General features: G+C 43.6%; 1 protein-coding gene across 1 annotated transcript in view; it reads right to left on the bottom strand.

Moving 5' to 3' along the window:
• Nucleotides 1–1,315: 1,315 nt before the first annotated feature.
• LOC121535982 (protein FAM13A) overlaps nucleotides 1,316–23,723 on the bottom strand; it is a 94,638-nt gene continuing 72,230 nt past the window's right edge. The window contains exons 13-24 of the mRNA XM_041843231.2: nucleotides 22,992–23,059; nucleotides 22,304–22,352; nucleotides 15,314–15,473; nucleotides 8,703–8,919; nucleotides 8,280–8,424; nucleotides 7,622–7,909; nucleotides 7,430–7,513; nucleotides 6,231–6,326; nucleotides 4,947–5,030; nucleotides 4,011–4,219; nucleotides 3,544–3,645; nucleotides 1,316–3,357 (exon numbers count right to left, since the gene is read on the bottom strand). Of these exons, the coding sequence (XP_041699165.2) occupies nucleotides 3,243–3,357; nucleotides 3,544–3,645; nucleotides 4,011–4,219; nucleotides 4,947–5,030; nucleotides 6,231–6,326; nucleotides 7,430–7,513; nucleotides 7,622–7,909; nucleotides 8,280–8,424; nucleotides 8,703–8,919; nucleotides 15,314–15,473; nucleotides 22,304–22,352; nucleotides 22,992–23,059 (1,617 nt within the window). The 3' untranslated portion in view covers nucleotides 1,316–3,242. The remainder of the gene's footprint in view (nucleotides 3,358–3,543; nucleotides 3,646–4,010; nucleotides 4,220–4,946; nucleotides 5,031–6,230; nucleotides 6,327–7,429; nucleotides 7,514–7,621; nucleotides 7,910–8,279; nucleotides 8,425–8,702; nucleotides 8,920–15,313; nucleotides 15,474–22,303; nucleotides 22,353–22,991; nucleotides 23,060–23,723) is intronic.

Here is a 23,723-nt window from a genome sequence, read left to right on the forward strand (position 1 = left end):
TCTTGACCAGGTTTGCACACACTGCAGCAGGGATTTTGGCCCACTCCTCCATACAGACCTTCTCCAGATCCTTCAGGTTTCGAGGCTGTCGCTGGGCAATACGGACTTTCAGCTCCCTCCAAAGATTTGCTATTGGGTTCAGGTCTGGAGACTGGCTAGGCCACTCCAGGACCTTGAGATGCTTCTTACGGAGCCACTCCTTAGTTGCCCTGGCTGTGTGTTTCGGGTCGTTGTCATGCTGGAAGACCCAGCCACGACCCATCTTCAATGCTCTTACTGAGGGAAGGAGGTTGTTGACCAAGATCTCGCGATACATGGCCCCATCCATCCTCCCCTCAATACGGTGCAGTCGTCCTGTCCCCTTTGCAGAAAAGCATCCCCAAAGAATGATGTTTCCACCTCCATGCTTCACGGTTGGGATGGTGTTCTTGGGGTTGTACTCAACCTTCTTCTTCCTTCAAAAACGGCAGGTGGAGTTTAGACCAAAAAGCTATATTTTTGTCTCATCAGACCACATGACCTTCTCCCATTCCTCCTCTGGATTATCCAGATGGTCATTGGCAAACTTCAGACGGGCCTGGACATGCGCTGGTTTGAGCAGGGGGACCTTGCGTGCGCTGCAGGATTTTAATCCATGACGGCGTAGTGTGTTACTAATGCTTTTCTTTGAGACTGTGGTCCCAGCTCTCTTCAGGTCATTGACCAGGTCCTGCCGTGTAGTTCTGGGCTGATCCCTCACCTTCCTCATGATCATTGATGCCCCACGAGGTGAGATCTTGCATGGAGCCCCAGACCAAGGGTGATTGACCGTCATCTTGAACTTCTTCCATTTTCTAATAATTGTGCCAACAGTTGTTGCCTTCTCACCAAGCTGCTTGCCTATTGTCCTGTAGCCCATCCCAGCCTTGTGCAGGTCTACCATTTTATCCCTGATGTCCTTACACAGCTCTCTGGTCTTGGCCATTGTGGAGAGGTTGGAGTCTGTTTGATTGAGTGTGTGGACAGGTGTCTTTTATATAGGTAACAAGTTCAAACAGGTGCAGTTAATACAGGTAATGAGTGGAGAACAGGAGAGCTTCTTAAAGAAAAACGAACAGGTCTGTGAGAGCCGGAATTCTTACTGGTTGGTAGGTGATCAAATACTTATGTCATGCAATAAAATGCAAATTAATTACTTAAAAATCATAGTTTAGAACAATATATGAATGAAATTGCCATGTTCTTTGTTCTTGCAGTATTTCCCTGTGAAACGTGTTGACATTCACCACACCAATTCAGTACCACACACACCAGTGAAAACCCAACGCCAACAAAGTCAGTAAAAATATGTTTGGTTTTATATTATATATACAAAATACATATACAATTTATGTACTAAAATGTACACACCCATAATTCATTATGTCCACCAGTGTTTTACATTCAATAAAAACGAAAGTCACACTGTTAAAATTATCCATTTTGGAGAAAAAGGAAAAATGTACTTGCTCACTTAGAAATGTAAACATAGATCTGGATCCATATTTACAAGGAACAAATAGGCTATGATGTTAAAATACCTACATAAAGAAAGAATGCAGCATGCCTTGGTTGAGTATTGAAGGTTCTGCGTTGGGGATTGGCGGCCATTTTGATAGAGGAGTTATTGGGACTTTTCTTTAAGGATGGATGTTCCGCACAAAATGGCCCTTGCCAGTGTTGGAAAGTGCGAGCAAAAACATACCAGTGATTTCAAGACAGGATAGCTTATTTTCAGACAAAGTGAATAGGAAAAGAAAACACATCAATGCAAAATAATATACAAGCAGTCAAATTCATAAGTGACTGATGAATATGATCACAATAATGAATGATTTGTATACATTGACCCACTACACTATTTTGGTATGCAATCTGAGTAATTTCCTTTGGATCATAATAACACATCATAGACTACTATTTGTTTTGCATTCTAGTTCTCAGTTTTAACAAATGAATGCTCCTCTGACATATCCTCATATTTGTTATGCTAAAAATACAAACCATTTCTGGAAACAACAAAAATAAGCATTGATGATGACAACAACAACGTGTGTTTTTCCTAGGTTAACATTAGTTCATTACGTTTTGAGATTATTGCCGCGTTCACGTGCTAGTCGGAACTAGGAAACTCTGAAATGTTCGACTTGCTAACTGGTTGTAATTATACATGTGCAGCGTTCAACCAGTTTACAAGTCAAACATTTCCGAGTTTCCTAGTTCCGACTAGCACGTGAATGCGGTATATGGCACCAATCATGAGTTACATGAAAAATCCATCCATTGGCTGAACTCTGCTAGACTGGCTCTCTGATTGGTTGTTTGCATGCCGATTGTAACTGTCTGTCTCCCTTACAAAAATACACAATCCCCTCATTCTATTTTTCTGATTACAAAAAGTTGTTCTGAAAATGGCAATACCTTAAAGTACATAATCTATACTCCACATTTTAAGACTTCACTCCTAAACAATGAGGGGGAAAAAATAATGTTGTTTTTAATCCAATGAGAAAGTCTATATGAACTACCATATAAACATTCAAAGGAGAAAAATAAATTAAATCAATACAAAACACATTGTAAATGTATCCTTTAAATGAGTGATGATTACTCAATGTAGGGGAGTTCTTGGTATCAATCAATATCAAGATGCATAAAAAACAAAACAATGTTTCCTTTGAAAAAAGGTTGGTTTTGGTCCACTCTCTGCGGGGTTGGACAAAAAGCGGATGTTTCCGGTTTTCAGGGATACAGTATTTTCAACCTAACTTCCGCTTCCCCTAAAAAACGGATGTGGGGACTCCGCTCAGGCATCTTTTTCCGCCTTCTACATTAGGTTAGTATTCATTCAAAGATGCCCGACATTTTGAGTTCCGGGGTTCTTCTTCTATACGAGGGAAACAGCAGACAAGATGGAGTAGCCTCCAGGGCAGCACCTACATGTCAGCTCCAATACCTCTCAGCTCAGCAACTAAGCCATACTGTTTCCCTTCTACAGTTCGGATTAATCAGGGGGCAACATGTTGGCATCTCCTGAAGCCAAACGTGTGTATGGCACAGACGGCACAAGAAAGAAAAAAAAATATTTTGAGGGATGATGAGGTGTATCTGTTTTGCTATGGATGGTTTTCCATTCCATGGGCTGGTGTGGTTCATCTCTTATTGAGACCGAGCCTCATTCATTCCTCTGTCAGTCTTTGATGTTTTCTTTTATTTAGATGATCTTAAGAGGCATCTCCTTTGCTGATGAGAACCTCTATCAGCCTAAGCTTGGCTTTGATGTGCTTGTATTCGTTATACTCTACCGCCAAGGGGGAGCGGTCTTCCTTCTGCACGTTTCTATGGCAACAGCGAGCGGGAGGAAGAAAATACAAACATTAGCCGAATGGACGATGGTCAAAATGGCTGTGCAACCAAAGATGAAGGACAGTACATCATGAGGACTTCTTAGAGTCCTCGTATCATCTAATAGTTTACATTTAGTCGAACTATGACCCAAAACAAAAAACGGAAATGTCATCTTACCTTCCGTTTTGCCTGAAGAATTGATCCTCAAACTCTCTTAGGTTCTTGCGGATTCTTTTTTTCTCCTCCCGGGCCTCTTGTAGCTGCTCCACAAGTTCCGGCCTGTGTGGGGGAGAGACAAACACAGCTTTAGGCATCTGAACCTCAAAGGTTGTTTTGACTCTTAAAGTTCTTCAAGTCCTTCAAGTTGTTACAATCTTAGTTGTTTAAGAAGTGAACGTTCTTCTATACACTTGCACCTAAGAAATACATGAAATACCACCGCTAACTTCAATCGATAAGACATCAACAATAACATGAGACTACTAAGGATTGTAGTACTCCAATTCTACAATCTAAACTACAATGTCCACTTTCATCCATCCGGATGCTATAGATATTAGGTCAATTATATTTCAATCCAATTCAACTTTATTTATCCCCTCAGGGGCAATTAAGAAGAGGTCAGCGCCGGCCTGGTTGCTTACATGGTGGCCGAGTGCAGGTTGGACAGACGCATGTCGGTGGTGTTCTTGGAGGGCGAGAGCTCGTCGACGGGCGAGATGAAGCCGTCCGTCTCCTCCTCCAGCTGGTCCAGAAAGCCCAGCATACTAAAGTCTGGACGCACTATCCCCGTGATCTGGCACTGGGGCTTGTTGTTGGACTCAGAGTCATCCTCAGAGCCATCCTCCTCTTCCTATGGAGACAGAACCAGCGAAGTGGGAGGTCAGTGGAGGGTTAAGGGGGGAAAGGGTGAGCGATGCTGGGGTGAACTGATCTACACGCCATGGGGCTGTCAAGGGACACCCAGGGTCAAGCTCTAGGTTAATGAAAGATAATCAAATATTGTGAATCTAATGTTACCGGAATCAGAGCACAAAGACAAATTATTCAGTCATTTTTCAGGCACAGACAAGAATGATGAGGTTAATACAAGTCTATTGTTAATTATTCTACTTTGAAGTTCTATTAGATTGTCTCAATCAAAACCATTCTAATACATCCACAAATAGCAGCACAAACATGATGAGCATCTCAAGACCAGCGTTGATTTGACGATCTCCCTGTTTTTGTTATGATTTAATTATTTGATTATCTGATTTATTTATTTTTTTGGTGTGCACACACATTGACACACACCATGCACAGGCAAGTAGCCTTGTTAGTCCTTCTCACACACTATCAAATTGATCCCAAAGCAATCAATCTAACAAGTCATGAAGCAGCAATCTAAGCATCAAAAACCAAGTTGATACTGAATCAAAACCTCCCCCCACATGTGCTATGGGTGGCCACCCAATCCACAGGCTGCAATCAGGTTTGGTTGAGAGGTGAGGGAGTAGGGGATTGGAGGGTGCGAGGGGGCGGGAGTTGCGTTCTGATCACTGATTAGTCGAGCACAAGCAGCAGTAGTGTGTCTTCACCTTGATGTCGTCAAAGAAGAGCGCGGCTTCGCCCTCGATAATAGGCTGAAGTAGAGGACCTCTGCGTTTGCTGGAAGGGGAACCCTGAGGGTTAACAAGGAGGTGTTACCACTCGAGAACTGACCCCAGTTCAGCTGTGACTACAGAGCACATAGAGAAACTGACTGAATAGCGTCCACTATAAACTGATCCTGGATCAGGTTTGTCACTCTAGGATTTTCTGCTGAACACTACCATGCTTCTTTTGGAACCTGTACCAAGTACTAGGATCAGAATGACCTGCTCTTGTTTGTGGTACCTTGTCACGACCATAGTAGGCTTCCTCAGTGAAAACATAGCACTAGGCTCGTGTGATTTTAAGCCTCTGAAAGGCAGGCAGGGTAACAGGTTCTTAGATCAGACAGATAAGGGTATCATGCGTCAGCCCTTTCACACAATTAATTCAACAGTTGACATAACCCTATATGCTACCATGTACAGTACATCTACCGTTAATAAACCTTTGCTAGGTCTCCAATTTATATAATGAGGATTAAATCTATTATATAAAGTATGTTCTGTACAGTACATTAGGTCCATAACACAGATTACATATTACGTAATCAAATTGTTTACACAAGAAATTAAAAGGGAAAACTGGGACAAAACATTAAAATATATAGTGCTCTTGTATACCCGTTACATAAATTATATGGAGATGAAATGTATTACAATGGAAAAAAGAATGTATATTATAATAACCTTTAATGTATTGGTGGTTAGAGGTTACTGTGAGATTTTATTTTTTTATCCCCTTCTGGTATCAATCCAGCCTCAGTGAATCCCTATATCTGATGAGAATCTGAACTCTTGTACAGTGTTTTCCGCCCCTCAGTAGCCATGCCATCTTTCTAGTTTAGAGGGAGTGTCTGCACAGCTGGGGTGTGCGTGTGTGTTTGTTCGTAGTCCCCTGTGCCCAGCTGAGTTGCTGTGGCCCCAGCTTGTCACCTTTGAGCTCTGTTAAGAACCTGTGGATCCACTGAGCCACTAAAGCCGGGTTTAGGCTTAGGGCATTGGCCTTGAGGCTAACCTAGCCACTACATACAGTACCGCCGATGGACACTGACGCTAATGCTAGCCTAATGCTAACATTAGCGTTGTTAGGATTAAGTGCTTGATCTTCAGCCAATGCTACACTGTACGTGGTGACCTTTACCACCAGCTCATCAAAGAGCAACCCAGGAACAACCCAGCTGTGGAGAAAATTAAGGGAAAGAGAGAGCAAAGAGAGCTAGCTATACTTACGATGACGGGGATGGTGGAAGCTCTGCAGAGGATCTGTTTGACCAGGCGGTATCTGTCGTACAGGGGCTTCATGATCTGTCTCTCGATCTTTGTAACCTAGAGAAGAGGCAGAGAGAAAAGGGAAAGGCACAATGTTAGCAATAGCACACCGCTAGCTAGCATTAGCACTCCCCTGGGGGGCTACAATAGCACACCGCTAGCTAGCATTAGCACTCTCCTGGGGGGCTACAATAGCACACCGCTAGCTAGCATTAGCACTCTCCTGGGGGGCTACAATAGCACACCGCTAGCTAGCATTAACACTCCCCTGGGGGGCTACAATAGCACACCGCTAGCTAGGGCTGACACACAACAACATGTCAGGTAACATAGATTCCATCCCCATCAATTTTTATGAGTACCTCAGAGGACAACTGGCCATAAACTAGCATAGAAAGTCACACAGGGAAGACTATGGGTGTCAGAAAGGTCACCGTTCCACTTCCTGATAAACACCATTAACGAGGATTAGCCCAATTAGATTCAGTCTAACATCAAAAAGGGAGTCCGTGTCACTTCCTTTACCATTCAATTAAGACGTTAGCTGACTTTTTGTCCTTTAGCAATTGTCATCACTGAGATGAAGATACTCGTTACAGCTGTCTAAAGACTTTTGGCCTGCCAATAATGATATATTTCAGTGCAGAAAGTCATGTTTTCATTGGTATTTCATCCTTTTAATAATGTATTGTTGTATCTGGGTCTCTATGGCTGCGTTTACACATGCAGCCCAATTCTGATCTTTTTTTTCCCTAATTGGTCTTTTGACCAATCAGATCAGCTATGAAAAAGATCGGATGTGAAAAGATCTGATGTGATTGGTAAAAAAGACCAATTAGTGGGAAAAAGATCAGAATAGGGCTGCCTGTGTAAATGCAGACAACGTTGTATCTAGGTTGCATGAAAAGACTGCATAGTTCAAAGCACACATCTGTGTGCACACATGCTGCACTCTACACACACAAACGGCCTGGTTCAAGACATTATTTACTCTTCAGTTGTGATCTAGGTCAGGTCTTCTACTGTACAGAGACTGATTTAATGCATTTATTGGAATACTTTGCGCCATCAGTTACTGTACTGACAGGGGGTGGGCTATCTAGAAGGCTCTATGAAATAGGTTTGGGGGGCAGCAAAGGGACAGTGGACAAGACACTCACCGGTCTACCGTGGATGCCTTCGTAGTACAGGAGAGCCTTCTGTAGGGCCACCTTCTCAGAACCGATCTGCTCCCGGGTCATATCCTATCAGAGGAGGAAGACACTGTTAGCCTTTAGCTGTTAACCATTAGCGTTTAGCTATTAACATAGGTCCAGCAAGTACAATAAGCGGCTAGGCGGCTCCTATCTCACCTTGATGTCCTCGGGCCGTCCCCCCTCATTCCTCTTCTCCTGCAGCTTGTTCTGGACGCCCTCTAGGGTGCTCTCTACCGGGGGCTTGGGCACCTTCTCCTGCTGGGGCTTCTTCTCCAGCTGGGAGCCAAAGCTCTTGGGCAGGGTGTTGCTGCGCTGGCGGGTCAGCGGAGGGAGGTCCTCCTCAGACTTGTGGAGCTTGTGCTCTTTCAGGTCTTTGCGGAGCTTGGCCAGTTCGTTCATCCACTTCAGGACCTCTGGGTTGTCGGCCTTGTCGCTGTGTGAGGGCTGTAAACAACAACACATGATTTCTCTCAATCCACAAACAGCAGCAGTGTTTGACGTCTTCCCACAACATCTTGACTTTATCAATTGACCCCATTCCTGACACCCCTCCCATCAGCTGAGTCTCATTCTGAACTCTCTAATCTTGTTTACTTCGAGGAAGCCAGTCGTGTGAGTCTTATAAATGGCATTTTATATTTCTGTGCATTTCTTTGGATGTCTTGCTATATCTCAGAATAAGCTAGTTGTGCTTGCCTGCTTTCTCTGGTATACTGTATCTACATTAGAAATCAATAAAGAAAAGCTGCTCACTCATTTCCCCTTGCTGTCCAATGTTTCAGCTACAGAGCATTCATCAGGGGCTACCATTTACCCTGTATTTGCGCTCCTCCTCGAACTTCTCCTCGTACTTGTGGATCTTCCTTTTGAGACCGTGGATCTTCTTGGAGAGCTGGGCTGAGGTCAGCTCTTGCAGGTCGTCATCACCGCAGGAGCCCAGAGAGGAACTCCTCCTCCGACTGCAGGACAGAGACACAGCCATAGAAATAGAATGACTGCCTGTTGCTATGGACACAGAGTCACATTGGATGTATACATATGCATTCACTCGAAACACCCATTGTGAAAACACACATGCATGAACAAACATCTAATCACACATTATGTGACTTTCATATCTTGTAAATAAAACAGTGCCACACAAAAACAGTCAAACTCATTCAGTCACACAAACAAACCCACACACACTATTAGTCCCCAAAGTCAACAGTACTGTAAGTCCATGTTGGTTCCTCACCTGGCGAAGGAGTGTGCATTGGGTGGCGAGGGTGGCACCTCGGTGTCATCTATGTACTGCTGGCAGTGTCCGTAGGCGTGGAAACGGGGGGACAGCATGGGGTCGCTGTCCTCTTCAATCAGCTGGCGAATCAGGCGGCCCCCCACTTGGGGCGAAATGCAAGCCTCCTCGCTGTCCATGCTCTCCCGCTGCCACGACGAGTAGGCCGGGACTGGCTCTGTGGAACACACAGAAAATAACACAGGTTAGTCTGATAATGACAGAACCTCCATGAAAACAAAAACACACACACTAAAAGTGGGTTAGGCTACCATTGCTGTCCTTTGTTTTTCAACGAGTCTGGCTGGGTTGGTTCCTCAATGCTGGTTCTTACGTGGGGGGAAAGGTTGGGGTTCTCTTCTCTGAGCTCTTCGTGTGGAATAGCGTGCCCCCTCCCTCCCAGTACTGTTTTCCCAGTGGATAAACTGTATTTATGCTGCTAGATAAAACGAAAATAAAGATGGAACTTTTACTTGCTGTGACGTCTTAGTCCCAGACTAAATTCCAAAATGGACTCTTCTAATGTTTTAAAACATACTGCACTCGGAACACCTTTGATATCCCAAGGCTTTGTAATCCAAAAGGCGGTGCAATGAAAAAAGGCAAGTGACAAGCTGCACTGCACACACACACACACACGGCAAAGACATCCCCATGGGCAGGGATGAGGGAGTGACCTGTGGAACTTGGCAGGCTCTACCAGTAGTCGACAAACACTGGCTTATCTCTCTCAAACACTGCTAGAGCACAACATCAAATCAAATCAAATGTTATTTGTCAAATGCGCCGAATACAACAGGTGTAGACCTTACTGTGAAATGCTTACTTACAAGCCCTTAACCAACAATGCAGTTTTAAGAAAATAGAGTTAAGAAAATATTTACTAAATAAACTAAAGTAAAAAAAATGAAGAAGAAAAACATTGACCCTGCTTGGCTGCAACATCTGAACTACAAACACCTCTAAACATAGTGTAGTTTAAGTAGAACACAGCAACATAACGGCTTGTCTATCTGTTGGTCGTCTCAAGAGATGAGGCAAGCAGTAAGCAGCGTTCACTGGCTGTGATCAGAAGGGAATCCAACTGATTGGATCCAAATGAATTAACGGCCACTTTAAGTCTAAACATGGCTGTCGTTCGTCACCTCGGCAACACCTTCCTGGCACCCCGCATCCGAGCGCCCTAAAGGTCACTGCGGTGTGGGATGATGAAGCTGCTCACTAAAACTTTCGCCACTAACTAACGACTTACGGACCCATTCGTCCGTTTTCCAGGCTGGTTTCCCCAGCTCCTGGCCCCAGTTCAGCCCCAGCCAGAGTCCACTCTGACTCGCCAATAATTATGCTGTGGTGAAAATAACCATGCAGATGCCTCTAACAATCCCAATCCCAAGCTATAAATAAGTCGGACTGCTCTTTGATGCCTCTGGTTGGGATAATGCAGGAGCCATCACCTCCCTGGGGGAGAGGAATGGAACGGCTGTGACTCCAGAGTTAGCCTTGTCCCATATCGGTTTGTGATGTCTTCACAATTTCTATGGTCATTGTCATCAATTTGCAAGACAGCACAAGCAGATCTGGGACCAGGCCATACTGAGAGTGACTGGCATAGGAAGAATATTGTTGGACTGTGTATGTGAGTGAGAGTGAGAGAGAGTGAGAACTGTGTATGTGAGTGAGTGTGTGTGAGAGAGAGAGAGAGAGAGAGAGAGAGAGAGAGAGAGAGAGACCAAGGCATTGTACCCACAGCCTGAGCTGTACTGTATCACAGATCAGTGGCTCACACAGGTCGTTGTTGCTAGGAGAGAAGGGAAGGCTTCACTTCAGATAGCCTAAGCCACCACCACACAACATCATTGTAAAAACAACACTCAGCCAAGGATTATGTACTGACTGTGTATGTAGTTGCCTGCACGTGCATTTGTGTGGACGTGAGAGAAACCACGGTATTGTACCACAGTAAAAACGAGACCATGAAGGCTACACTGCACACTGGAGAGGTAACATAGCCAGAAGGGAAGGTGAGAGCAATAACAACGTCAGGTTTCCATATCACCAATGTAAACATTTATAGGCGTCAGAATTCAGGAATCACTCTTTGAAAACATGCACACCCACGTGCACACACACCCTGTAGCTGCACATGCATGTTTTTCTAAGAAGCGGGGGCGGATTGGGGCTCATTTATTTGGGAGTTCGAATTCCAAAATAAAAAAGGCTATTTTTTGTTGGTTTAATATATCTCGAAATGGATAGATAAAAGCTTAATTTGTCATTTGTGTCACTTCAAAGTGATCAAAATGACGTTTTGACCAATAGTACAGCAGCTTTGATTACAGATTGCAGGTCGAATATGACGCATATTCTTCAGAAATTCTCTCGCGCACATAGGCCTATCTGTTGGGCGTTACTAGTTACCACTGTAGCCAATTTTGACTTTGTGTTTGTGGTTACTAGTGGAAACCCTATCTGTTCCTCTGATCCATCCGACTACAGCAACACACCAACAACACAAATATCTACTGTATATCCCAATATTATAAACGAGTTGAATTATACAGAATAAAAGTAGTGTAATTTTTAGCTTTTAGTTCATATTGGCTCCTGGCTGTCGGTCCGTCCGTCCATCTGTCTGTGTGACAGCTGATGACCGCAGCAGCGCAGATTTGAAAACACCAGCGGGTCTGTAGCAAAGTTGCTTTCATGTTGCCTTCTTGAGTTTTGAATGAAATAGGAATTGTGGGCAATTTTCATTCAGTAAGGGATTAGGAATATGTTCCTATAGTGTAGCCCTAACACCATGTTCTAGACTCCTCACTCAGCACGACTAGCGCATGCTGGACTCTAGATGGTGCAGATAATAATCACGAAAGCCAGCTAGCTGTCAGCTGCAGTAAGGCTAGCTGCAGCTGGCTAATTGTTTTCCTCTTAGATGTTGAGTATACTATTGCAACTTTTTGATTGCGAATTATTATTCTGTTCAACACTATTAGCTAGTTGCTGAATGCGGAAGGTGGAATTTTGTGTTTGCACTGCAAGATATAAAGCAGATAACGGCGCTATACATATACCGCAGTATTGTTGTCTTTTACTGTAAATTACAATTACATTTGACTGCTGTAACGTTCATAGCTGACTCGACTTGTAAATATAATTATTTTAATAATAGTAAGTACTAGGTTGCCTAGATGCTTGTAACGACATACCAGCAGCTGTCTAATACTGATAAGCGACCTGGGTGTGTTTACAAAAAAGTACAACTGTCACCCCGATAATAATTCATAAACACAAATGACTTAACTGAGACTTAGGCTACTGAGTATGCCTTTAAAGGCCCTCGGGTCATGGAGGTGCTGGCTTGGATGTACTTAGTGTGTGTGCGTGCAGTATGCTTCTATAAGCCTACGTGCGGTTTCCCACGATCTCTCAAGGCATGTAAGGACTGCCTGGGGCGCGGGAGCAATAGCCTAGTCTCCCTAGGCAGAAGGTTGCCTCCAACAATGTATCCAATCAACACGTGCTGCATATGGCGTTACTAGACGACAAACTCTCAATCAACTCAACGTGTTTTAACCTATTATGTCATGCGTACACAGTACAACACAGTCAAGCAGCCAATACGGCATTCACCATGGCATTTCGAATGAGGTCTTTAAATCAACTAGCACACAGCATCCAGCCCATTGTAGTTGAGGTAAGCCATGCTGTCATGCCCCTAAAGGTTGGAATGTGATTGGTTGGGAGCAGAATATGTCCAATCACTGTTTAATGATGTTGCCATGCAGTAGTAAAAGGTCATGCAACAGGCATTTGGGCTTTTTCTCTCTGTTCTGTCGCTAATGGGTTATTTGTATCAAGGCAAGACAAGTCCCGGTTCCAATGCCAGCCAGAATGCCACTTACCATCATAATAACTCGACTGGAAAACGCTTTTGAAATCAAGGAAAGGGGCGCTAAAGAATGGAGAATCTGGAGGACAGAGAAGAGATGGGATAGGGGGGAGGGAGGGAGGGAAGAAAATATAAAAATAAGGTGATAAGAACAGAGATGGAGGGAGGAAAATCATGCGAAAGGTGAAATGAAAATCATAGCACATCATTTCCCAATGACAGAGACATTACACAGTAGTAGACAGGACACAGATATTAAGTCCTCTCTACTCTAACTAGCCCTATGTACGCGGAGCTGGCAGACGGCAAATATCTGCTCACCATGACTGTAGTTGGCACAGGCTGCACTGGGTAAAAGGTCTCATGCCACTGCACCACCCACCGTCTCAACCATCATTATCTCATCCATTTATATTGCAACAACCTCATCTGCTTTCCTGCATACCCCCTCTGGCTCTATATTTAAAGGGAAGAGAAAGGACCTACTGCCAGACAAAAAGACCCCAAACATCACTCAAGTTCACTGCTCTTTAATCAAACACTCAAACCCAAGCTCTGGCAAGCCTTGCTTTTCCTCTGGCTTCAAAAGATCCAATCATTCAGATTGCCTTGCCTGCATCTAGGAGAAATGCTTCTCGTGATATGGGAATGCTATGTCACGGTCAATCATAAGTACTCCCCTGGGAGTTCTAACTCTCAGTAGCTCAGAGTGGTCTAAAGCATTATGCATTAAAGCAAAGAGACAGATACATCCTTTTTTAAAGAAGGTACCTCCTGTAGTGTGGGATTCTTCTGTGCCAGGTAACACGTGGACTGTGACTTCAAAACGGTCTGTTTTTGTCCTCCTCACCTCTCCTCATCCCTCCTGGCTCTGAGAGAACGAACCCCTCTCACTCGTTCTCCAGAAAACACACACACACACACTGCCTGCACTGCCAAAACCCCTAACACCAAACCCACATTGGCTGCAGCACTGACTGACTGCATGTTAGAATTTCTATGCAGACAGACACTACCTGAATATTTATCTGTCTATCACACTCACTTTGGAGCAAACAAGGACTAGCAACAGGCTAACACAGTGCTCCTTAGCTAAATAGGACAAACATGTCTCAAGCCCTACCACTAGAGGGCGTCTTTGAGTGCTTTTTGCTCTATTGGTAATGTACTGTACTAGTGACACAATCAAGACAAACAGTGCTGTTTGAGTTGGAAGACAGACTGAATGCAAAGGAAATGTTTGAACAATATTTTCCTTAAGGTGTGACCTATTCCCATTGGGGTTAGGTAGTTTGGGTTGGGCATGACCGCTGCCTGCACCAAGCAACCACATAGGAAATTGTTTTAGTATCCAATATTCAAGTTACCAAGGTCACTATAGAAAATTGTCCCCATGCATGTCCCTTCAAGTCTGAAACTGCAAGTGGACTTGTCTTTCAGGTAATTTTCCCTGTGCAAACGAGCCTAAGCAATCTAACAAGTCTGCATTCAGTCTCACTAGTGTACAAAAACACATTTCTTCAAACTCCACCCACCTCCGCCTTCCATCTTTTGCAATCTCTCACCAAAACAATCAGACAAGTTGTGCAGCAGTTGTGCTGCATCTAACAGCCTGTCCTTCCTGATACTCCAATCCCACCCAACAACATGCTGCTAATGTTGCACCATGGATTAAAAGCTTACAGTGAAACTAAATGGAAAGAAATAAAATATTTATTTTCTAATATCAAACACTTTTCTGACATGGTTTAATCCCCCAAATCCGCTGTATTGCAGTTATTTAACAAACACTTTTGACTTACATTTCTTTCTAAAAAAAATAAATAAGCAGACATGCCCATGATAGACTAATGAATAATAGAATACTTCTGTCTATTTCTGTATAAACTATGCATGACCAATGAGATTCGATACCTCGGCATCAATAAACAAATAGACACACTTCATTGCTTACATCCAATGCCATGTGCAGAGTTGAAATACAACCTTACTGAATACACACACACTTATTGTCCCTAGGGTTAATCTAATCATGCAGGCACACACATACACACACTGACTCACATACGCACTTAAAAAACTAAATGCCAGGAGCGTTTGCAATATCCATGGGAAGACATCCCGACCATATCAAACAAGATCAATATCAATCCCTTTAAGATTACTTACAACAATCTGGAAGCTATTCACAACCCACAAACTGCCCAATAACTGCCAACCAAAAGGCAAAACATGCCAGCAGCATGTGCAAACCATAAATACTCACTCTTTCACTCTTCAATAACTCATGGTAGCAGCAAGACAACACAATATTGTATGCTGTTCCTACCACTAGTAAATAAAAAAACTCCATGTGGTCTAATGGAACAGGAGCCACATATGGTAAAAAGGCAATACAAATATCTGCTATCTAAATGCAGTATGCTGCTCCAAGCTGTGTACACAAGCACAACGTCTTCAGTAATGGTGCAGCTTCTCCAGATATAGAAGCTGAGAAACTTTGAAGAGGATCTGAGTCCATAAGTCTTCTTGAAGACGCAGAAGGAGCCACCACAACAAGAGGAGGAGGAGAGGGTTGCAGCTGCCACCCAGACACCCTGTGCTGCCTAGAAGGAAGGGAAGGAAGGAAGGAGTGTGTGGAAGAGGGAAAGAAAGGTGGGGGGGAATTGGACTCGAGACTTACCTCCCCAGTTGTTATCTTTGGTCAGCGCCGACAGGTCCAAGCGGGGTACGTCCTCGCAGCTCTCGCCACATTCCTGGTCCAAACTCCGGCCGATGACCCTCCTGTCGGCCGTTTCGCAGCTACTAGGCAGCTCCTGGATCTTCATACTACTGAGTCGTGTCTGCACAACCATGGAGAGACACAAAACAACAAGGGCTGGGAGTGAGCATGCTACTTAAGTTCAGCCATACACTGCCTCTGCCTGGCCCAGCCTACCACAGCCCTCGCAGGGGGGGTGACAACACTCTGATTGGTCCACCGGGCTTGTCTGTCTGTCTGTCTGTGTGTGTGTGAGAGGGTTTCATTCCCCTCCCCTCCTCTTTTTCTCTCTGGGATCCCACCCCTGCCTCTCTCTCTTTTTTCCCTCCCTCCCTCCCCCTCTCCCACCCCTGCCTCTCTCTCTCTTTTTTCCCTCCCCTCCTCCCTCCCTCCCTCCCTCCCTCTCTCTCCGTACATATGCACTGATCCTTCTGAGTGGTTTGTCTCACAGTAGCCAGAGCAGAAGGGAGGGGGGAGAGGGAGGAGGAGGAAGAGAAGGAGGAGGGAGAGGAGGAGGAGCGAGAGGAGGAGGAGGGAGAGAGGTATGGCAAAGAAAAGCAAGCAGATTATTCGCCAGACGCCAGCACAGGCTGAGATTTTTTTTTCACTCTCTTCTGCTGCAGACAGACATCCTTGCCTTGGAGCATGGAGGGGTTCTCTCTTTCGGCTACCACTCTCTCCTTTCCTCCTCTCCTGTGCTCTCTTTCCCCATCATTTTTCTTTCGCTCTTCCGAATCCCCCTCTCTCTCTCAATCATTTTTGACCCTCTCCACTTTCCCTCCCCCTTATCTGTAAATACCATTATCGCTGTCGTTCTAGCTCTACTCTTTCAATATCTCCCTCCATTATTAGCTCTTTCCAATGCTTTTTGAGCATATCACTCAAACATACTATCAGATGCCCCTCTAGCAAAACGCTAACAATCCCTCACCATTACCGTAAGTGTATTCAGCTGGTGGGTCATGCAGGCGGGGCGTGCGTCCAAAACAGACAGGACTTTGTGCTAAACTGGGAGGGGTCTAGCTTCCCCTCACATCCCCTCTAGCCTCTGCCTAGGCGTGGGACTGAGTTATTTTAGGAACAGATCAGGGATTAAAACTGCCACAGCCCCCATAAATGCCACTTGTTATAAAAGTAACTGCCATTGAGGGGGTTGTGTATGATTACTGGTAGTGATATAACTGGGGGGGTGAGAGGTGACTGTTACTGTAATGCCAATGACGGGGAGTTATCAAGTGCTCTCAGCTGTTGACTGTGGGAATTTGTCCCAGACACCCAGCTGCCCTACGCTGGGAACCACAGACCATGGAACAACGGACATTTAAACACTCAATCTGAATCTCTGAATTTCCTCCCTTTTCTCTCTAAATCTCTCCTTTCCTACCCTTCTATCAAGGAGCATACTGTCACTGTTTACTGGGAAAGTGATATGCGGCACACACAATGTGTGTGTGTCTGTATCTGTTTTTTGCTCACACTGTGTGTAGCAGGATGCCATCAAAAGAAATCTAACCCTAGTTCTAAAAAAGCGAGAGACTCACATTCAAAAGCACTTCATGTTACAGAACACAAAAACAAGCAAACAAACACACTCAGCGGAGAAAACGACTACTATTCAACCCCATATCAATGACAACTCATTTAGGGTCATATGATTGATATGGGTCCAATACCAGGCGGTTCGGTCAAACAATAGAAACCTCTTGACTTCATCTGAAGGTGTGAAGAAAGAGCTGATTACCTTGAGATGGACTGGGGTCAAAGACGTCAAAAGGGGGACAACACGTTGCCATGGTAACTGTTACAAAACATTTTCTCAAGTGTTCTGTGACTTCTTCTTCATTCTACTGTTTCAAATAACACTTCTCAAACTAGTCACCCTTGATACCACCAAAGGAGTCATTGACATGCAAATCAGGACAATTTAATCAAATACTTTCAAAGCATCGCCCCATTAGAGGCTATACAGGGAAAGGATTAGACTTGTAATGTGACCAAATCACGTTTCACACATCGACTAGCTAATGATAGGTTTGATTCAATCTTTTTCAGTCACATTAATCATCATCCTTATAGAAGCTAATGATCACATTGCTGTAAGAATGACAATAATAAAACAATATAAAAATGATATGATAGATATAAATATAAAAATATATATATACATACATACATTGCATTCAGAAAGTATTCAGACCCCCTTGACTTTTTCCATATTTTGTTACGTTACAGCCTTATTCTAAAATTGATTTAAAAAAAGTTTCCTCATCAATCTACACACAATCCCCCATAATGACAAAGTGAAAACAGGTTTTTAGAAATTTTTGCAAATTTATATATATAAAAAGGAATAAATATCACATTTACATAAGTATTCAGACCCTTTACTCAGTACTTTGTTGAAGCATCTTTGGCAGCGATTACAGCCTCAAGTCTTCTTGGGTATGACGCTACAAGCTTGGCACACCTGTATTTGGGGAGTTTCTCCCATTCTTCTCTGCAGATCCTCTCAAGCTCTATCAGGTTGGATGGGGAGCGTCGCTGCACAGCTATTTTCAGGTCTCTCCAGAGGTGTTAGATCGGGTTCAAGTCCGAGTTCTGGCTGGGCCCTCAAGGACATTCAGAAACTTGTCCCGAAGCCACTCCTGCATTGTCTTGGCTGTGTGCTTAGGGTCGTTGTTCTGTTGGAAGGTGAACCTTCGTCCCAATCTGAAGTCCTGAGCACTCTGGAGCAGGTTTTCCATCAAGGATCTCTCTGTACTTTGCTCCATTCATCTTTCCCTCGATCCTGACTAGTCTCCCAGTCCCTGCCGCTGAAAAACATCCCCACAGCATGATGCTGCCACCACCATGCTTCACCGTAGGGATGGTGCCAGTTTTCCTCCATTTTTACATTTAGGTCATTTAGCAGACACTCTTATCCAGAGCGACTTACAAATTGGTGCATTCAACTTAGGATAGCCAGTGGGACAACCACCCTATTTCTTCTTCAATTTAAGAATGATGGAGGCCACTGTGTTCTTGGGGACCTTCAATGCTGCAGACATTTTTGGTACCCTTCCCCAGATCTGTGCTTCATCACAATCCTGTCTCGGAGCTCTACGGACAATTCCTTCGACCTCATGGCTTGGTTTTTGCTCTGACATGCACTGTCAACTGTTGGACCTTATATAAAAAGGTGTGTGCCTTTCCAAATCATGTCCAATCAATTGAATTTACCACAGGTGGACTCCAATCAAGTTGTAGAAACATCTGAAGGATGATCAATGGAAACATGATTCACCTTAGCAAAATTTTGAGTACATTTGCAAAAATGTCTAAAAACCTGTTTTTGCTTTGTCATTATAGGGTAATGTGTGTAGATTGATGAGGATTTTTATTTTATTTCATCCATTTTAGAATAAGGCTGTAATGTAACAAAATGTGGAAAAAGTCAAGGGGTCTGAATACTATCCGAATGCACTGTATATAAATATATATCAGTATACACTGTATATATTTTTTTGAAACATATTAATGTACCATCACAGTAGTCATTTTCAGCAAATACTTCGATCAACAAGCCTCTGGAAAATACTACACACAACAGAAAGATAAACATCTGTATACGGTCACAATAATTTCAAGATGAACCCAGACTCACTAGAAGACAGAGAACAGCTTGACTGCGGTGACCACACTTACCCTGACCGTAAATATCACTGCAACACTGACTGTACATCACCTGCTGTACTATAATCCTTTGTCCTATGACGACCCAACTTCTGACGACATTACATCATCACTAGTCGCCCTGGGCAGAGTGATGCAGAAGGAGACCAGGGTACAAGCATTCAGCATTGCAGATAGAAATTGTATGAATAAATATAGCTATTATGATTCCTTTACTCTAAATGTCAGTGAAATACATATCTGTTCTACTGAATATATTTACAGTACCAGTCAAAAGTTTGGACACACCTACTCATTCCAGGGGTTTTCTTTAGTTTTACTATTTTCTACATTGTAGAATAATGAAGAATTCTACAATATATTTGAAGAATCTCAAATATAAAATATATTTTGATTTGTTTAACACTTTTTTGGTTACTACATGATTCCATATGTGTTATTTCATTGTTTTGATGTCTTCACTATTATTCTACAATGTAGAAAATAGTAAAAATAAAGTAAAAACAACACTAAATGTATGCACTCACTAAAACTGTAAGTCGCTCTGGATAAGAGTGTCTGCTAAATGACTAAAATGTAAAATGTAAATGTAAAACCCTGGAAGGAGTAGGTGTGTCCAAACATTTGACTGGTACTGTATATCTGAACGTTCCACAACGTTGTGCCCAGGCTTTGGGCTTGGATTTGGCCAACATGTCCCACAGTGGGTGTTCTCTCCATGGTTCATCTGTGTGTTAGGGTTTTATAGACAGGCTGCACACAGACACACGGTGGATTTAGGAAGATGAGGCTGGGGTGGTAATCACATTGGATGAGGAGGCTTGATACACAGCCACTAGTGACACACGCACGAAAGAACACGCACACACACACAGTGTCGAGTGTATACTGAACGAGCAATAACCCCCTTCACATTTTTGTGATCCATTATTACAACAGTACAATCCTGAGGTTTTCACAATATTACACAGATGCAAGAAATCAGAATCAACACCAAGTAAGCATCATGTTTTTTTTGGGGGGGGGGTGCTCGAATTTACATGCCGTCTAAGCTTTTATCCAACCAAGTAAGATCCCTTTGAAAGTTGAAATCTCTTTTTTGCGGTTGGGTACTAAGCAGTACGGTACTGTAGGCATTATAGGTCAAACCAAAAGAAAGACTTGTTTGTACAGTTATATTCCAGGTCCCATTGAGCTGTACTGTACTTGTTTAAGTGGTCCAGAATTGATGTGTGGGTGTGGAAGTCTTTAATCTCTTAAGCCTGTCCTGACTCCCTGTACCTCCACTGGCCCTTGGCTGTGTGTGTAGTATTGGGACAGGGCTGAGAATGTGGTAGCTAGCACAGACGTGGCACTGCTCCCCCTTATGCTATGGAACGAATGAGCACACACACACACACACACACAAGCTGGAACAGTGAGCTCTAGAAGGCATTCTGGGTGTTATCAGGTTACAGAGGCTCAGGCATGCCACACACTGATACACTTCAGAGTGTGTGTACGTATGTGTGTGTATGTGTGTGTGTGTACGTGTGTGTGTGTACGTGTGTGTGTGTACGTGTGTGTGTGTGTGTGTGTGCTGACCGAGGCCAACACTCCACTCACTACAGCCAAGGCTGTAAAAGACTCTGTCCATAAATGTTTTAAGGTGTGAAAGCCAGACAGGTCCAATGAGGGTTTCTCTCAGCTTTCACGTCGACTTGAGTTGCTTCGAGGATAACAAGCAATATACGGACGAAGCAGCGTTCCATCGTGCACATGACTGAAACGCTAAAAGGTTGTCTTTGTTTTGACTGAACTGTCTCTGAATAACAATAAACTTTAGTTACAGTTTTAAGAGACAACATAAAACTGAGCTTCAACAATAACCTTAAAAAAATATGCTTAAAAACAATCAATCTAGTCAAGACATCAATCTGTCTTTGGCTGCGTCCCAAATGGTACCCTATTACCTTTATAGAGAACTAGTTTTGACATAGGGAACATAGGGAACACAGCCTCTGTCTTAGTAGACCGATCAAGAGAACTAAACTACTTTGTACACTAATTGGACCTGCTGTCAGTAGTACGCTCTGATGTCACTAGGTGCTGTGATCCCTCATGCCACCACCTCTGATCTGACACCAACAACCAGCAGAGAGGTTGGCACAATAACCCTTACCCCCGAGGACGCCGTGCCACCATGCCAGGCACAGACTGCATCTCAGTGGGTACAGCCTGTTCTGAGGTGGTGAAGACAGAGAATTGTGTCATTAAGACCCATCTGGACTGTGTGTGTGTGTATGTTTGTGTGTGTGTGTACAGTTCTGTTGTAGAGTCACATTAAGTGTTACAGATTAGCCTACTGTACTAGAAAGCAGATGGACCAGTAGATTACATCGGACTGTTTCCATCTGCACACCACGTTAGCAACTATGATCTTATCACTATGCTAAATGGCTGCTTCTGATGTTTTTAATAGTTGCACAGTGATTCACATTTTGAAGTGATACAGAGCTGCAGTGTAAAACGTTCCCAGTGTTCCCATCCAGATGCGTGGATAAGTAGTTAGTTGTTTCATGTGGGGATTTTCATTCAATGAAAAGCTCAAACTGTTTTAGTTCATTTTCTACTTCTTCTCTACTTTCCATATTGTGTCAATAACAGTGATTCATTGTTGCTTATCTGACAATATCTCCAAGGGATGTCTGCTTTTCCCCTAGAGAGAAGTTGTTTGGCTGTAACATCTTGACCAGCAGAGATGTGGTAGTTCCACATTGCAGTGAGGGGACCAAAATAGTAGCTCATGTATCTGCTCCAGTTGTTCATTGGTCATGAACAAGCTCTAGTAGTTCCCTCAGACCCCTCCCCTTCCCTCAGACACCTCCTCTTCCCTCAGACCCCTCCCCTTCCAACAGACCCCTAGGCTACAATCACCTAGGCTACTGAGAGACTCTGGCCCTATCTTCCTCAAGCAGTGTGAACACAGCAACCCTAGGAGATCTAGCATGTACATGCAGGGAATTTCAGTGAAAGAGGAATAGAGAGAGAGAGAGGAGAGAGAGAGAGAGGAGCGGGAGATGAGAGAAAAGAGAGAGAGAGAGAGAGCAAGAGAGAGAGAGCAAGAGAGAGCGAGAGAGAGAGAGAGAGAGAGAGAGAGAGAGAGAGAGAGAGAGAGAGAGAGAGAGAGAGAGAGAGAGAGAGAGAGAGAGAGAGAGAGAGATATATATAGATAGATAGATAGATAGATACTCAACTCACCCATGAAGGAGTTAGAGGAAGACTTGAGTCCTTTCTTTGACTGTCACTTCTGAAAGAGAGGTGAAAACATAGACATGTTACATCCCCTTTTCTCATGTGAGGATCATACCCTAGCAAGGACTGGTGTTTTCCACACAGCCAGGAGCCCGTAGAAAAGCGTGCAGAGTTGAGTTTAGATACGCTATCTAGCCCCCCTAACTCTCCAATGTCAGCAGCATTCGCTCAAATTTATCAGATAAAAAAACTTTGTCATATAAACATCGCCCTATAAAGACAGGTGCTGTGACACGATGGGACTAGACCTCAGGGAGTCCGTCAGCGCCTTAGCAACATAACAATCCTTCTGTAAACAACAGTGTGACATTATGTTAGTACAGGGTTTCCCAAACTCGGCCCTTCGGACCCCAAGGGGTGCACGTTTTGGTTTTTGCCCTAACACTACACAGCTGATTAAAATGATCAAAGCTTGATGATTCGTTGATTATCTCAATCAGCTGTGTAGTGCTAGGGCAGAAACTGAAACGTGCACCTCTTGGGGTCCCCTTACTATCTAGATTAGGTAGTAATTTTTTTTGGTATTAGCTACTTCTGTTGCAGAACTTTGCTCTCTAAATTAAAAGGTGAAAATGGTCAGTAGTAGTTACAAGCATTTTAAAGGGAAAATGTGTTCAAATAAAACAATGCTTACCGGTCGTCTGATGACTCCATGTTGTTGGTCCCGGCTCTGTCAAGTACTCTTAATACGCATTCTTTTAGCTGTGTGAAATAGGATACATAACAATTTATTACTTTCTATCTAGTGGAGATTACGGTATGGATCAAAGTGCAACGCTATTTCAGTAGCTCTGTTGATCCGGACATGCTTCCATCAGACATCTATGTCTGGAGAAAAACATTTATTTCAGGGTAATTATGTTTAGAGAACATTTTACATAAACAGTGTGCCGAGACCTGGTTGACACAATCACACAGGATTTGTTATTCTGTTTGCCTTGGCCATTAGATAGATAAAACACACATAAAATCTAGCAAAATATCACATTTATATCACATTATTCATAAGTATCTATTAAAAAAAATATTTATCCAACCTGATGACCTCTCTTAACTATTGTCACAAAAACCACGGCGAGGAAAAGCTGAACGAGTCAAATCATCAGTTGGTTTTTAGAAACAGGTTACAGAACAGGTGGTGGAGGGCTGTGGTGTGTGGGTCACATCAACCAACCAGGGAATGTACTGTACAGCTTGTACTGTTCTATGGTGCTATGGTGATCTGTACACTATGACACCCCTGGGACTAACCCTCTGGGAGGCTTTATAGGGCCTTAATCACTTCCCATAGGCTTTGGGCACGCTCTGCTAGAGTAGCTTCCAGACGTGGGTTCGAATATTACTTGTTTTCGTTAAAATAGTTTCG

The sequence above is a fragment of the Coregonus clupeaformis genome, unplaced genomic scaffold (assembly GCF_020615455.1).
Source record: "Coregonus clupeaformis isolate EN_2021a unplaced genomic scaffold, ASM2061545v1 scaf1241, whole genome shotgun sequence".
Taxonomy (NCBI): Eukaryota; Metazoa; Chordata; class Actinopteri; order Salmoniformes; family Salmonidae; genus Coregonus; species Coregonus clupeaformis.